This window comes from Euleptes europaea, chromosome 4, assembly GCF_029931775.1.
Source record: "Euleptes europaea isolate rEulEur1 chromosome 4, rEulEur1.hap1, whole genome shotgun sequence".
In the NCBI taxonomy this organism is placed as follows: Eukaryota; Metazoa; Chordata; class Lepidosauria; order Squamata; family Sphaerodactylidae; genus Euleptes; species Euleptes europaea.
Window position 1 is genome coordinate 49,108,779 of NC_079315.1, and position 14,296 is coordinate 49,123,074.

General features: G+C 43.5%; 1 protein-coding gene across 1 annotated transcript in view; it reads left to right on the forward strand.

The window, feature by feature from the left end:
* MAMDC2 (MAM domain containing 2) overlaps positions 1 to 14,296 on the forward strand; it is a 67,836-nt gene that overhangs the window by 48,620 nt on the left and 4,920 nt on the right. Inside the window, exons 9-12 of the mRNA XM_056848979.1 lie at positions 540 to 805; positions 9,005 to 9,098; positions 10,253 to 10,405; positions 12,566 to 12,825. Of these exons, the coding sequence (XP_056704957.1) occupies positions 540 to 805; positions 9,005 to 9,098; positions 10,253 to 10,405; positions 12,566 to 12,825 (773 nt within the window). The remainder of the gene's footprint in view (positions 1 to 539; positions 806 to 9,004; positions 9,099 to 10,252; positions 10,406 to 12,565; positions 12,826 to 14,296) is intronic.

Consider the following 14,296-nt stretch of genomic DNA (forward strand, 5'->3'; position numbering starts at 1 on the left):
TTTCTATCCCATCTTTCAGGAGTACTGTCAAGGTGATTAACAAAAATTAAAGTTATAGATATCTCTCCTTCACTTTCCCTTCTACATCATTGTGTACCAGGAAGGCTTTTTTATGGGCAATCCACTGAAAGTCTGTCCCAGACTTTCTGAGATTCAAGCAAGGTAGGGGAGAATGGGCTGCATGCCCTACCCTCACCTCTGTATTCAGCTAGTCCTGAAAGTGAGTCTGCCTTACAGTAGAGAGCTAACTGGAAAATAACATGTTTGCTGTAAAACTGAAATGTGTTAATCTGCAGTGTCAACTGGAACTAGGCTGTGTGTAATTTAAAATATATTAATGGCAGAAACCTTATTTAGGAGATTTTCTTTTTAACAGAGCTTAACAAACACACCACATTATATAACCTGTGTTATAATTTTCACATTTGCCAGTGGAAATTCCCTGTAGCACCAAGATATATGAAATGGATGAAAGTTTCCTGAAGTGAGTAAATTGTAATAAATTGTTAAAAGTATTTTTAAATGACATTGTTTTGCAGGTTACTACTTGCTGGCAAATACAAAGTTAACATCACAGCCTGGGTACATTGGCCGTTTATACAGTCCCACTCTGCCAGGAAATTTGCAGTATTGTCTGCAGTTTTATTATGCCTTATATGGCTTTTTCAAAATGAGAGACAGTCTGGCTGTTTATATCTTTGAAGAGAACCATGTGGTTCAAGAAAAAATCTGGTCTGTTTTGGAAACTCCCAAAGGAGTCTGGACTCAAGCTGAAATCACCTTCAAAAAGCCCATGCCTTGCAAGGTAACTACAGATATTTCCTTTGGGGAGTAATTTCCTCACCCCCCCTCCCCCACTTGTCCAAAGTGAGTGATAATGGTCCAGCAATAAAACCAGATACTGAAATTTTTGAAAATAATTTTCTAGTAAGAATTTTATTGCAGATCAAAAAGTAAGCTATTTATTATTACCTGTATATTCCAACTTTCTTCCATCATGGAACTGAAGCCATCTTTCATGGAAGTCCCATCTAGCCACTGGCCTATCCCAGACTTTCTGAGGTTCAAGCAAGGTTGCTGTATCACTATGCTCCAGGCTAGTGGCTAAATGGCTTGAGGAGTGCAGAATTGTAAAGGGCTTCCAATCAAACAAACCAAAGAGGGACTTCTATTTGGATAGATATCATCTACCAAAGTATTACTACCAATGATTATCAGTATATGCAGTTAAATTTGAAATTGTCCATTGGTAAATTCCTATATTTTTTATTCAAAGAATGTATCGGTCCCTTTTAAACTACAAAAACTTTCAATGTGATACATAAAAAATAAGAATATATTCATATGAGTTAATATTACTGTCAGTTGCCAGCAGATGGAATGGCTGGCTGTTAAAGATGGGGGTGGGGGGGTCACACTCTTTTGGCTCCTTTGGAAGATGGTGGAATTCAGGGCGCTATCTAGTCTCTTCAGCACTCAGAAGAAAAACTGAGTATTTTTTAGTTTAAAAATGGTATCCCAAAACAAAACTACCCACACATGAACAAATGGCTTAGGTTTGGTCATGTGACAGCCATGCTGTGTTTGGTTACTTGAAGAAATGGGAAGTGTGGCTGCAATTTGATATTGGCAGAATTGTTTGTTTTTTGCCAAATTGCATCAGATGACTCTTTGTGGAATTATGGACTGGCTGAAACTCAATTGGCTTTTACATACAAGAAGGTACTTCCAATATTCACTTGTAAATTGCAACGATGTACTGCTCAGAATCCTACTCAGGTCTCTTCTATGGGCAAGTGCACTTAATTGTCACTGTTAAGAAATTATTTGGCTATGGGGCTTGTATGCTGTACCATAATTAAGAGTGTGTAGAGTTTATCATTTTGATGGAAAGGTAAATTAAAATGTTAATAACATGAAATGTTCACATTGGAGACAGGGAGAATCTATTAATAATGTCCTCTGTGCAGGATTAAAATATGTGGTAATTTCCCCATGCTTGAATAAAACTCATATATAATATGCTCATGTAGGAAAAGATCCAGTTGTCTGATCAGGCCTGTAATTGGTTTTCTGGTTGTCTATGGAAATAGTAAACAGTTCATGAAAGCAAATTGTCTCTTATCCATCCCTTAACATCAGATAGAATCGGATCTTTTTCTCTTTCTTTGTTGGCCTTTCCCTATAGTTTTTCTAGTTACAAAATTATTGCTGCTTGAAGCAATTGATAAAAACATTTCAGGACCACATTTTTTCTCTGAGTTCCTCTCCTCATAGTATGGAGTACTTGATACAGATATTAAAGCAAATCTACATTTTGTATTTGGCTGTACACGTTGCAGATGACTCTCCATATTGGGAAAGATGCAGAGCAGGCCAATGAAAGAACTCTTTGTTTCTGAGCATGTGTAGGTTTTTGTTAAATCTGTTTGAATTAGCCCTCTGAAGCATTTTACTGGCAAGAGTTTTGTGTACAGGAAACTTGCAAATGGGTCACAGGCATTAATATGATACTTGGAAAGCACCGTCTCAAGACACTGGATAGATAAGATTCTACCAAATAAATCCAGATAGATTAATTTGCTGTTATAAAACTGCAAGTTAATCTATCTGCATCTATCAGTCCTCATGTACATTACTTAAACTTTTGAATATTTTAGACTATATGTTGTTGTAGGGAATTTTATGCTGCTGAGTCAAAGCTATTTCCTTTAGTAAGAACAGATTAGCGGATCTAAATATGATTAAGTGGTAAAAGACCTTGGTATGTCCCAGAGTTTGGTTGACATCAGTATCAGGCTGCTTCCACATAGGTTTTGCCGTCATTGGACGTCCAAACCAGAGTGGGAAAATTTTTTGGAGCATCCACATGACACCATTCCATGTTTGTCCATTTTACATGTTCTCCTGATTTGTTGCAGTCTTTCCCAAATCTGGTTTGGCATGATGTTTTTGGAAATAATATTTATATGCCATGTAGGCAAGAAGTGTGCATTTTTGCAAGTCCTGCTCACATATGCCATGTAGGCAAAGACAACTTAAAAAAAAAAACCAAAGGTAACTGACATATTGCTATAGCATGATAACATTATAATGATCTGTCTTCTAGATTGGTGAATTCTAAGATTACTTTTTAAAAAAGTATTTAGCCCTTTCCTTGCAGATATACACCTTTCCCCTTATAACTCTCCAACAAAAGGGGCTAGCGACTTTTTAAAATGAAAGTGGAAATTCAGAGGACCGGAGCCCGTGGGGCAGAGTGGTAAACTGCAGTACTGCAGTCAAAAGCTCTGCTTGCGACCTGAGTTCAACCCTGATGGAAGTCGGTTTCAGGTAGCTGGCTCGAGGTTGACTCAGCCTTCCATCCTTTTGAGGTCGGTAAAATAAGTACCCAGCTTGCTGGGGGTAAAGTGTACACAACTGGGGAAGGCAATGGCAAACCACCCCATAAACTTAGTCTGCCTAGTAAACGTCAGGATGTGACGTCACCCCAAGGGTCAGTAATGACTCGGTGCTTGCACAGGCGACTACCTTTACCTTTAGTAGATAGTTTAGGTCCTCTGAATTCCCCATTTCATTAAAAAAAAAAATCTGTAGCCCCTTTTGTTTCAGAGATATTCCTTGCATATATCTGCAAGGAAAGGGCTAAACACTTTTTAAAAACTGAAATCTTGGAATTCAGTGATCTAGCAGGGGGACACCACCAAGGAAGCCCAGTGTCGTTACAAAAAAGCAGGCAATGACAAAAGCCACTTCTGAATGTCTCTTGCCTCGACAACCATACAGGTTTGCCATAAGTCAGCTACGACTTACTGGCACTTTCCACCACCACAGTAGGTAGTTTATAATGCTACAGCAATGTCAATTGCCAATTTTTTAAAAAGCCCTCCAGTAGAGCAGGGAGAGGCAAAGGCAAGGAAAGTGCAGTGAACAATGCCGTTTGGAAGCTCCATTGAAAGATACATGTGGAAACAGCTGTGGGGAAGCAGCCATAGATTAAAAACAACAGAGCCTTCAGAAATGTATGCGGTTTTGTTAGGAAAACAACTTGTTCAAGTTGCTGTTCTAAAGAGACCTTTTCTAAGGTTGTGCTTCCATAACAGCCAGAAAATTATCTTCTAATCAGAGCTTTGCTTTCAGTAGTGTTTCCATGCTTTTTATTTGTATAGTAACAATCTTCCTGTTCCTCATATTTATGTGTGTTTGTATGAAAGAAAAAGAAAGGCTAAGAATAATTTATATTTGAGGACAACTCGTATCCCTATTATGAAAAGAATTCATGCTTCAGAGTTGATTAAAGAAAAATGGATTTGTAAGATTAACAGCTGAATCATGGGGGGAAGGAGTACTTGCGCCGCTGCCGTGGACAATGCAGCAATGGTGCAGACGAACCACCTCCTAAGAGGTTTGCAGCGCCGTGACCATTATTTTAAACAAAATAACGGTGAGGCGAATGCCAGCCTGGGTGCACCAGAGCAGAGGGTGCGGATCCAGGGACTGGGCTGCCGTTGAGGCATGCAGCCACCAGGAGGCCACAGGGAAGCCACAGCAGGGAGGGAGGGGGCAGGACTAGGCAAAGCATCTCACGGGTTGTGCATGCCCCCACACCCATCTGGGCCAAAGAGAGGACACTGGAGGCTAAGGGAGGCAAAGAAGGATGGAGGATGACTCAACCCCCACCCGGCCCCAAAGGAATGCAGCAGAGTCTGGCACAGAACTATCTGGTTCTGCATAAATAAGTGCAAATCCTTAAAGGAATGAAGTTAGGTTGTTCACCTGGATCTTGATGAGTTTGCCTTGGTGCAAAGATTCATTAGTTTTCCTCATAAGAGCGATGGTGCTGTTTAGAATAGCCATTGCCCAATTTCCATGTAATATACTGTAATCTCTCACCACAGTACTGCATTATGTTGCTTGCTATTATCTTGGCATATCTTCAGCAAAACTTCTTTTTTTCCAGTTGCAAATTGGAAACAGTGCATCTACTAAAGTGTTAGTAACTTTAATGAAATGTTTCCTTATGAAAAGGAAAGTTGACCCTTTATGTTTGCTACTTGAATGTAACTAATAGACAATTCTGAAGTTTGACTTCCCTGTATGAGTGTGTCCATAACACCTCCATGCTGCTTACCCTATCCAAACAGATACTCTTCAGCCTTCTTTATTTAGTTGTACCCTGCTCAATGAGGCTAGAAATATATGGATAAAACCTTGTGTAAGAATCGGATAATCTGAGGGTCCTTTTAGTAGGGGTGAATGTTAAGTCCGCGTGGGGAGGACACACGAGGTCGAGACGGAGTTCCAACAACAACGCTTTATCATAGTGTAGAACAGAACTGGAGAACTTGGTGCAACGGCCCTGCTTATATGCTCCCTTGGCCGCCCGCGGCCACTCCCCCCTGATCTGTGATGGGGAGGAAACAACCCCGGGTTACCAATGGCGCGTGCCGGCTTAGACCAATAGCGCACGCAGGCTTAGGATCCTTCGTCCAGGACTCAAGCTCCTAAGTGTCCCCCTGCATATTACCTAACTATCTACATTCATAACACCCCTCCCCCCTAAGTCCGGACAATGCAGGAACGCACAAAGTCCTTCCGGTGGCTTGGTGGTGCTCGGGTGTGCTGGTAACAGCGCGGCTTGGGAACGGGGGTTGCTGACTGGGGCACCGGCGAGGGGGATGCATCTGCGGCGGCAGGGGTGTCCTCCGTTGGGTCGTCCGTGGCGGCCGCGTCGCTGGGGCACCGTTGGTCCTCTGGCTGCTCGTAGTCCAGCAGTGGCACCGGAACGCGCCGGAGTCGCTGGGACAGGAACGGCGGGTGGTGTCGCTGGGCCCGGAACGACAAGCAGGTCCGCGGGGCGGCGGCGGAGCTGGTCAATGTGCCGGCGCAGTACTTGCCCCTCCAGGGTGGTGACCCGGTAAGACACCGGCCCCGTTGATTCCTGCATGGTGGCTGGAATCTAGGTAGGTCCCGCCCTGTAGTTGCGGGCGTAGACTGGAGCTTCCAGCTCCATGACTCTCAGGGCAGCCAATGGGGTCTTGTGGCGGGGGCACTCAGGCGCCAGATCAGGGTGTAGCCGGTCGAGCAGCGTTTTCGGCCGGCAGCCCATGAGGAGTTCCGCTGGACACTTCCCGGTCGCGGCTTTGGGTGTGGTGTGCTGGGCTAGGAGGAACTCCGCTAGCCCCTGTCCCAATTGTGGCGATTGATGCGGCGTAACGCCTCCTTGGTCATCCGGACCATTCGCTCCGCCTGACCGTTGGTGGCGGTGGAACGGAGCCGAGGTTGTGTGGCGGATTAAGTTTTTGCCCAGGAACTCCTTGAACTCTGCAGAGGTGAATTGGGCCCCGTTGTTGGAGACCATGGTGTCTGGCAAGCCGTGAGTGGCAAAAACCTTGTGCAGCTCCCGGATGACAATACGCGAGGTCATGAATTCGACATCGGCCACCTCCAGCCACTTGGAGTAGGAGTCCACGATGAGCAGGAATGTCTTAACCTGGAAGGGTCCCGCGAAGTCTATGTGGATGCGGGACCAGGGTGTGTGTGTGGACTCCCAGTGTTGGGTCGGGGCCCTCTGTATCTCCGGTCGCAACTCCTGGCAGGGTCAGCAATGGCTCACCCACGCCTCGACAGCAGCGTCGATGCCCGGCCACCATATGTAGCTCCTCGCCAGGGCCTTCATGTGCACGATTCCTGGATGGCAGGCGTGTAGAGCCTCCAGGACCTTCGTGCGCAGTTTTGCCGGAACTACAACGTGGTTCCCCCAGAGCAAGCACCCCTTGTTGAGCGATAGCTCGTGCTGGCGCGTAGCGAACAGCTTGAACTCCCTGTCCGGCCTGGCGGCCGGCCACCCCTTCCCCACCCAGTTGAGAACCCGGGCGAGGGTGCTGTCCTTAGCGGTATGGGCTGCAATGTCCGGGGCTTGCAGCGGGGGCTCCGGCAGGGTCTCCAGCAGCATGGTGTTGTAGGCCGGGGACGGGTCGGGATCGGTGTCCTTGAGTGGCAGGCGGCTGAGGGCGTCCTTGTTCGCGATGCTTGAACCGGGGCAATGCAGTAGCCTGAACTCGTAGGCATTGAGGAAGATTGACCACCGGAGCATGCGGGGGGACAGGATCTGCGGCGTCTGGCGATCTGGCACGAACAGACCCAGAAGCGGCTTGTGGCCCGTGATGATGGTGAAGGAACGGCCGTACAGATGGTCGTGGAATTTCTTGATGCCGGCCACGCCGGCAAGAGCCTCCTGGTCAATCTGGGTGTAGTTGCACTCAGCCAAAGAGAGAGTCCGTGAGTAAAAGGCGATTGGGGCCTCCCAACCGTCTGGCAACAGGTAATTGAGGACCGCGCCGATGCCGTAGGGCGATGCATTGCATGTCAGCACAACCGGCAGACCCTTGTCGAAGTGGACGAGTAGGCTGGAGGACGACAGAAGACCCTTGGCGGCCTTGAACGCTTGCTGCTGTGGCTTGCCCCAGGACCACGGGGCGGACTTGTCCAAGAGCCGGTGAAGAGGCTCCGCTACCGATGCCTTGTTTGGCAAGAAGGCGTAGTAGAAGTTTAAAAGTCCCAGGAACGACTGGAGCTCCTGCTTGCACTGGGGTGGCGGGGCACTGCAGATGGCCTTGATCTTGTCGGGTGTAGGGTGGATGCCGTCCACGTTGATCAAGTAGCCCAGGAACTCCACCTGCGGCAGGCCCAGCTGGCACTTCCCCCGCTTCACCGTGAGGCCGGCGTCCCGGAAACAGCAGAGCACCTGGCGGACGCGCTCAAGGAGTTCACCCTCAGAGCCGGCGGCGATGAGGATGTCATTAAAGTAGGGGACGACGCCCAGCTGGCCCTTGAGGAGGTCCTCCATCAAGTTCTGGAAGATGCCCGGGGCGGTGCTGACCCCGAACTGCAGCCGAGTCACCCTGAAAGCGTAACTATGGTCTGGGCCACGGCCGATTTCGGGTCCACCGGTAGCTGCTGGTATGCCTGGGTGAGGTCCAGCTTGGCGAAGACCCGGCCCCCCTCAAGGGAGGCCAGGAGGTGGCTGACCACAGGCACCTGCTTATATGCTCCCTTGGCCGCCCGCGGCCACTCCCCCCGATCCGTGATAGGGGGGAAACAACCCCGGGTTACCAATGGCGCGTGCCGGCTTAGGGCCAATGGCGCGTGCCGGTTTGGACCAATAGCGCATGCAGGCTTAGGATCCTTCGTCCAGGACTCAAGCTCCTAAGTGCCCTCCTGCATATCGCCTAACTATATACATACATAACAGTGGATTTTAATACTACATTGGCAGCTGCCACGTTTCTTTGCCAGTCAGTTAAAATTAAAAATATTAAAATTAAAAATTATTTAGTTGTAATTACAGAGTGACACTGTTCAAGCCCAAATTGGCTACATGAGCCAATTAAAGTAAAGTATCTTGGAGACTTAGGTTCAAATCCCCACTTGTGCCATGGAAGCTCACTGGGTGATCTTGGGCCAGTCACACTCTTTCACCCTGACCTACGTGAAAGGGTTGAGGAGAGGAGAATGCTGTAAGCTGCCTTGGGTTCCCATTGGGGAGAAAGACAAATGAAGTTAATAGAGAAAACTGTGGGAAGGCACTCATTCCACTCCGTGAGGGATAAACATGAGGAAAACATCTCCCTTCAGGTAGAGAGGCAGTAGCTTCTGAGCTTCAGCTCCAGGAAGTTCTCTCATGCTCTGTGCAGATACAAAACCCATGTGAGTACCTGCACAGCCATGATGAAGAAAGATGGTTCACATGTAATAATTTAATAGTAATACTATAATGCTGCACCGAATTACATAAAGGCACAGAGTGACGAAAGGACAACCAACACTCAATGAATTAACAGGTTTAATCCTTCTATTATTGCAAGGGAGTAGAAGAGAACAATTACTCCATGCATATTAAAAAGTATAACAATACAGTATGTGGGGAAAGAGGGTTTTAGGAGTTTTCAAACAATGATTTTAAAAACTAAGATGATTGGCATATGTTTTCTTTAAATGTCAGGTGGTGTTTGTGAGCTGGTGTAAAAGCTTTTGGGACTGTGGACTGGTGGCATTGGATGATGTATCAGTAGGCTTGGGAAACTGTCACAGTACTGGTAAGATAATATACATATTAAGCCATCACATTTTTAATAATGGTGGGCACACCTCAGTAATATTAATGTGTGAAAATGGGCAGCTGAAGCTTTCCATGGCATGGAAGTGCTTTTATAAAGAGAACAAGATTGTAGTCTATTTCACTGTTCATCGTATGTATAATCATGTTCTTACTCCGTGTATTCTACTTTAATAACTCAATTTTCTGCATTTATTTATGATATCATGCCTGATACTTTATTTGCATTATTTCTCTTTTTATAATCCTAGTCATATTGCATTTTTATTGAATGTCTCATGCTATTTTAATGCATTATTTTTACACTGTATAATCTGCCTCGAATCTCAGGATATAAATAAATAACATCACCTGGTAAATAACATATAATTAAGCCTCTATTAAAGGGACAGGATTTTTTTTCTCCAGGCCATTGGCAGTCTTACTCACAGGGCACAAATCAGTTATGGAGCTTTTCCAAATGAGGCTTTTGTGGCAGGGGGAAGGAATGCTTTCATTTAGTACATCAAATTCCCAAATGCCACACTTATCATGAGCTGAATCTACTATAGAAGGATTCGTTTTAGAATGCTATTCATATTACCAAAGATGCAATTTGGATGTTGAATTCTCATAAACTTCTACTTTACTATTAAGTACTAAATTTAGTACTAATATTACTAAATAAAATATTACTAAATTTACTATTAATTTAGTATTAATATTATAAGTTGGGAAAATGCCTGTGTAAATGCATAATTAATGGTCCTTGTATTATGATACTCATCTCTAATCATAACAAGACAAATGTGATATGTTTATTCGAGTAATACATTTGCCTATACATGAGAATGAACATCAGTTATATTTTGTGAATTTAAGCTTAATGCTATTAAGGATCTGCCTTGTGGACCCTGATTGGGTGGAAAGATGGCATAAAAATGTTTTAAATAAATAAATATGACATGCAAATATGTTAAATGAAAGTGACCAGAAAAGACATCAAATAGCCACATTCAGATTCCTGGCTCCTTAAATTGTGTATGGATTATAGTATATCCCAAGCTCCATATTTACACATTACACTGTTATGTAACTGTATAACTTAGTTTCGGATATAAATGCAGCTCTAACTCTGTAAATGCTTTGTTGTAGACTTATTACCTGCTTTTCTTAGAGAATGTACCTTTGAAAGAAATGAGTGTGCATTTACTCAGCAAAAGAAAAACCGGGGCAGTTGGCACAGGCGAAGAGGCCAGACTCCTACATCTTACACTGGACCAAAAGGAGACCATACTACTGGGGTAGGTGAGTTACAGTTTAAACTGTAAACTTTCTGACTAGACAGCTATGACTAAAATATGGATACTTAGAGAATCAGTCTAGAGAAGAGGTGGAATAGTCCTGAAGGCAGGATGTCCAGTAGGAGGGAGGTATCCAGTGGGAGTACTACAGTGGTCGATTCTGGCCCCAGTACTTTTCAGGATTTTTATAAATTATCTGAATTAGGAGGTGAGGGATTACTCATTAAATTTGCAGATGACACCAAATTGGGAGAAGCAGTGAACACACCAGAAGATAGAGTTAGAATTCAATGAAATCTGACTGCACTGGAAAAGTGGGCGAATGTGAATAAGATGCAATTCAGCAAGGACAAGTACAGATCTGGGTAACAAAAATGAGAAACATGCATACTGGATGGGGGATACACTTCTGGGTAGCAGCGTGTGTGAACAAGATACAGTGGGGTACAGTGGACTATAAACTAAATATGAGCAGCCAGTGTGATGCAGGGGCAAAAAAGACTAATGCGATCTTGGGGTTTATCAACAGAGGCATAACATCCAAATCGCAAGATATCATAGTCCCACTGTACACCGCCTTGGTCAGGCTGCACCTGGAATACTTTATTACTACTGTAATAAAAAGCTGGAGGCGATTCCTAAACTACCTAAATCAAGAGTCTGAACTGCATCCAGATTTCAGGATACATTCTGAGATCAACTTCATATAGTTTATATTAATGTATTCAAAGTAGTCACTGTAAGCCTTGGACCAATTCATGTTGGTGAAGTCAGGGAAACAAATTCTCATATAATGGGGTTCAGCCTGTCTTTACTCTTTAAAAGGAAAAAAAACCTTTGAAAGTTCCTACTTGTTTGAAAGGGAAGAATTTCCTCAAGATCAGAATCATTACTATTCCAGAAAACAGCTACATTATTTTATTCAAATTATTGGCTTCCACATGAAGATTTACAGTCCATTCCTGAGAATCGGGCTGAAAGTCGATAGGCGGCGTGGCCTCGCTGCCGGAGTAAATGTGTGTAATCACGTGATTACACGCATTCACACGGGCGGCAAGGCTGGTCCCACTGGCGGCCGAGAGCTGTGGGACTGTGCCTTCCCCCTCCGCCGGTGTGGCCTCTCCGTGGCGCAGGCGACAGCGTGGAGAGGCTGCTCCGGCGCAGGGGGGCGTTCCAGGGGCGTTCCAGGGGGAGGAGCCGCCACTTAGTCAGCTTCCTACCCACTTTCGTGCACTTGCTCCAGCGGCCGGATCAGCGTTGTTTTCAATGGAGCGAAAAGCCCCAGTTAAACCAAAAAAAGCTGCGAAACGGCTTTTTTTTTGTTTAACGGTGTCAGGGAAATGGCTTAGGAAGAGGCACCGCTGCGCCTCTTCCCCGCCATCCCCGTACACCTCAGCTCAGGAATGGGCTGTTAGTGGGGAAAATATTACAATAGAACCATTCATAGTAAGACATACACTAGGAGAGGGAGACAGGTCATTTTTTTCACAAAAAGTCAGTGCCTATGGGGAGAGGGAGAGACAGAGTAATAGGTGAGGAGGCATGTGGTGTGTCAATCTGTAATAAAATAGATAATGAAAGTGTAATTTACAAATTAAGATGAGAAGTTCATTTCCATGGGACAACTATTTTATGTATGTAAATTGTACTCAGAATTTGATGTCTAGCAGACAACATAATCTTTCAGATGCAACTTTAAGTATATTAGAATGTCCAATAATCTTGTCTTTATTGTTTTAAAAAAGCAAGTTTCTGGCCTCTTTTATTTGAAAACTTCAAGTAATAACAAGGAATGCTATTTGAGCAACTAAGCATGTTTGTATAAATTATTCTTTTTTCATAATTTACACTCTGGAGGGAAAAATAGTTTGGGTGAGACCATGAATGTCTCTGATCAGAAAATGCAGAGGAAAGTGAATATTTTTAAAGTCATAGTTAATGGATTAAGAGATTTGTCCCCAAATTATATAGAAGTGTTATCATATTTGTGTTTAATACATTACATAACTATTAAAAGTATTTTTGAACTGTGGTATGTAAGCATTAATAATAATGAATATAATTACAGGATCTTTGAATTGAACTGTGAACACTGTAATTAATTGGCAGGACAAATGCAAAGCATATGCTTGCAATCACAAACTTTACATTTTCTTTTTTAAAGGGCACTACATGTACATTGAGGCATCTAACATGGTCTATGGACAGAAAGCACGGCTTATATCAAGACTTTTACGAGGCACTTCTAGGCCTCAGTGTCTTATATTTTTTTATCACATGTATGGAGCTGGGACAGGGATATTAAATGTTTATGTGAAGAAGCATGGTGAAAAGGATGAGACCCTCCTCTGGAGAAGGCGAGGTGAACAAAGCATCACTTGGTTAAGAGGCCTTATAGAATATTCATGTGACAAATATCACCAGGTAAGCCAACATCACACTGTTGAATCCTATTATAAGAGGTATTCAGCAGTGGTGGACCTATGTTTTTGGGGCCCTGAAACTTGAGCTACTATGGGGGCCCCTTCGCAACCAGCAACAATAGGGCAACATCCAACATGGTCCAAAGGGTCTTGCTGCCCTTGCAAGGACCTTGAGGCCCAAATGATGGAGAACAGGGTAGTGGGGTGAGAGTCCTTGAAAATGGGCCATACAGTGAGCCCCTTCCCACCAGCAATGAGGTCTGGGTAACCGCTGTTATCTTCTTCAATGTGGTTGTTCTATGACAGATCACTATAATTTTTTTTAAAAAATTAACTATTACATCTCAGATTTTGTATACAATTGTTGTACTAGGTTATCTCACATGTCCGTCACTGTTACTTGTGAAGGGAAAAATTTGTCTGTATTCTGCAAAAGTTAAGTTAGGTTAAGTTAGATTAGGTGGTTAGAGTTATGGCAGAATGTGGAAAAAGTATTTCCTTCAAAAGTAAAATATACAATATCAGTGAGCAACTCACATTTGATTTTACGAATGTAAACTTCGACATTACCAAAATTACTATTGCAGTAAATAACATACTGTACATACTGTAAAAAATAATAGCAATGATAAAATAATAATATGGTAATAATATACATACATACAAACACATATAGCTACAGGGTAATACTGTAATGATTGATCAATGAGATATAAAAAATACCCAAAGGCCAAAGCATTGACTAAAACATTAAAAAGGAGTACAGTTACAGCCATAAAGTTGTTATAAGTTCATTTTGCTTTATTCCTTATCGAATATATATTTTATTCAAACAGTACTGTCCCAAAAAATGCCCCAAACCAATCACATTCTACAAATAACTATAGAATGGAGAACATGTTGTAGAAGTGAATCAGTAGTAATATAAAAACTCAATAGGTGGCACTGGGGAGGACCAAAGATGCCATGCTATTTATTTATTCCTGAGATAAGCCACACATGGTAGGCATAGGGAAAGGCTGCAGATGGAGCATCTTAAGCAACTTAAAGATTTTATCTTCTGCAGTGAGTGTTTAGATGTTCCTTATTAGGTTCCACAGTCTCTAGCAGAGAAAGCCATAGTATTAACATAATTATTTTACAGTCTGAAATTTAAACAGCTTAATTAAAAAAAAGTCAAAGTTGAGTTATCCAATAGTTGAAGGGCTGTAAACGGTTTTAGTTTGTAATACAAAAGGCATGTTTGGTGGATCTCTCTTGGAAAAGAATTCTACAACCATGGGACTGGCACTAAGAATTCCTTACTGTGCAGATCAACTGATCAGATTAGATACACAGATGATTATTTCATTAGGAGATGGATGGCCCAGGCTAGCCTGATCTCGTCAGATCTCAGAAGCTAAGCAGGGTCAGCCCTGGTTAGTATTTGGAAGGGAGACCACCAAGGAATACCAGGGTTGCTGTGCAGAGGA